We start from the raw sequence: 2,569 nt of genomic DNA, 5'->3' as shown, positions 1-2,569 counted from the left end.
TGAAAAACAAGGGCTTATGATTTGAAGTGGTAACATCAAGATGATGAACTTGTGTATCCGAAAACAAAGAAAACCACTCATTGTTTGCCACTGCCCTATCTAATCTCTCCCATACTGTGAAATTATCGTAATGCTTATGCCATGTGAACTTTGATCCCACAAACCCAAGGTCCATAAAACCACACTCATCCAATACATCTCTAAAAGCTTGCATTTGACTATGAGGCCGAGTTCTACCACCCAATTTTTCAAATTGCTTTGTAACTTCATTAAAATCTCCCGCACATAGCCAAGGTGCATGACTTCGTGTTTTCAGATTTCTCAAACATGCCCAAGCTTCATGTCTGAGTTGTGTATCCAGTTCTCCATAAAAACCTATGAAACTCCACCCCCTTTCCTTATTTTTGCAAATTGTGACATCAATATGGTTCTTTGAAAAAGTCTCTATAGTTAAATCAAACTCCTCCTTCCAGTACATCACTAAACCTCCTGATTTATTTCTCCTAGGTGCAATAAATTTGTGCTTAAACTTCAAACGATCTTGAATGAAAATTAGCCTAGCTTCATTCGTCCATATCTCGGCTAAAAACACAATGGAGGGATCTTTTGCCCACACTATTTCTGCAAGCTGATTTTCTGTACGTTGGTTCCCCAGCCCCCAACAGTTCCAACATAAAAGACTCATTGGTTCTGGCGGGGCTGGGAACCAGCCTCCGCCAATATCTCTTTGTCACCTTTGCCAACCTGAGAAACAATTTTCTTTTTTTTTTTTTTCTGTAACTCCGGCTAACCCCCAGTAGGATGAGCACTTTGCTTTGAACCCACTGCATCTTCCATGATAACATCCGTGCCTGTGGTATACCTCACTTGACGTTTCCAGGTAGCTACATTCCCTGTGTTGAGTTGTGAAGTATCGGGTAGAACAGATAATGGTGCACGGTTACTGCCTGATGGTGTTGCACGTGCTTAAGTGGCCTTCGTGTAAATTTCATTAATTGTCATTGATTCCAAAATATTTTCCTTACCCGTGGGAGAGTTTGATTTGAACTGAAATTCAGTTGCCATGTTAAATTTGCTCAAATCTCGATTAATCTCCTCTAATTTCTCTTCAAACAGCTCAGCAGATAGGCTCCCTTTAATCTGATCCATATTACCAACATTGACTTCAATATCCACGTGTGAACCTGTATGGAAAGGCATGGATTCTACCAGATTTGTCTCCTGAAAATCAAGAGATTTATTTCCATCCTGATTTGGCATCTCACTCCCTTTGCCAGACCTGATAATCTCCGGCACCGGACCCCCTCGTCGAATCATCACCCGTGGTTTTGCAGGCTGCTTTGTGGTAGTCGATGTACTTGAACCTGTAGCCGTTTGCTTGTAGAAACCTTGAACAGAGACGGAGCTTCTTTTTTATGGCACAAATGGTAAAGCTCTAATCCATGCACCATACTGTTGGGCTTCAGATGGTAACGTGACACCACTCTCAATCCACACCTCGCAATCCCGGTCGTCGTGTATGAGATTGCCGCACCAATAGCACAGGTTTGACAGCCTCTCATACTTAAAAGAAACCCAGATTTCCTTCCCATTCTCCAAAGAAACCACACAGCCCTTGCATAAAGGTTTTGAAATATCCACCTTGACTCTTACTCGAACAAAACCATCTCCCATACTGTCACCTTCCTCCGTGTTTTTGTCTACCACACCAGCAGCACCACAGATCTTTTCTGCCACAGCCCTTGTTCGAAACCGAACTGGTAATTCGTGTACCTGTATCCAGAAAGCCACCGTATTAAAATCAATCTCTGATACCTCAACCTCTTTGTCGTACCTATGCAAAACCATAAGGTGCTTATCAAAGCTCCATGGTTCTGTATTAAGAACTTGCTCCAGATCAGTTTGGTTATCGAAAGTAAAGAGCACCACGTGGTCACTCTCCTTTGTCACCCTAAAACCGTTTTTCATCCTCCATATGGGTGTAAATGTTTTGGCAATAGCCTCCACATTCAAAGCCCTCTTGGTGAGAAATCTTGCTGCAAGTACGAACTTTGGAATTTCTGTGATACTAACTTGAGAACCCTCCACGTCCGAGGGAGTAAGACAACTCCAAGACTTTGCTAACTCCTCCATCAATCTAAAAAAAAGCTAGAAATAGCCGACAACGAATACAAAACTCAAGAATAAAACAAAGAAAAAAAGTGTTTCCCCACCCCCGAAAGAAAGGAAAAACCACTAAACCTTGAAGGTAAACCTGTTACCTCAAGATACAAAGACGCCTTCCAAGGAAGGGATGACTATTCTATGACCTAGGAGAAGATGGAGAGGAACCACCTTTCGCTAGCGAAGAGAAACCTATTTTGCTAAACGTACAATAAATCATTCTTATCAGGCATTATAACATTTTCCAATTGTTAATAAAGTTTCATATTTATTTATGGTATATGTTACTGAACCATGTTAAGAAAATTTTTTATGGGAAAACAAAAAAGTGATTAACTTTTTAAATATTTTTTTTAATTTTTCATAAAAAAAATTTGTAAAATGAATAATTAATTTGTGCCTTAAA

The 2,569-nt window shown here is 40.4% G+C and overlaps 1 protein-coding gene across 1 annotated transcript; it reads right to left on the bottom strand.

Moving 5' to 3' along the window:
* Positions 1 to 1,413: 1,413 nt before the first annotated feature.
* LOC115986015 (uncharacterized protein At4g02000-like) lies at positions 1,414 to 2,133 on the bottom strand. The gene has a single exon (XM_031108885.1). It carries the CDS (start codon positions 2,131 to 2,133, stop codon positions 1,414 to 1,416), a length of 720 nt encoding a protein of 239 aa, XP_030964745.1.
* Between the last annotated feature and the right edge of the window lie 436 nt (positions 2,134 to 2,569).

This window comes from Quercus lobata, chromosome 4, assembly GCF_001633185.2.
Source record: "Quercus lobata isolate SW786 chromosome 4, ValleyOak3.0 Primary Assembly, whole genome shotgun sequence".
NCBI lineage: Eukaryota > Viridiplantae > Streptophyta > Magnoliopsida > Fagales > Fagaceae > Quercus > Quercus lobata.
This window is presented reverse-complemented; position numbering and strand designations above follow the sequence as displayed.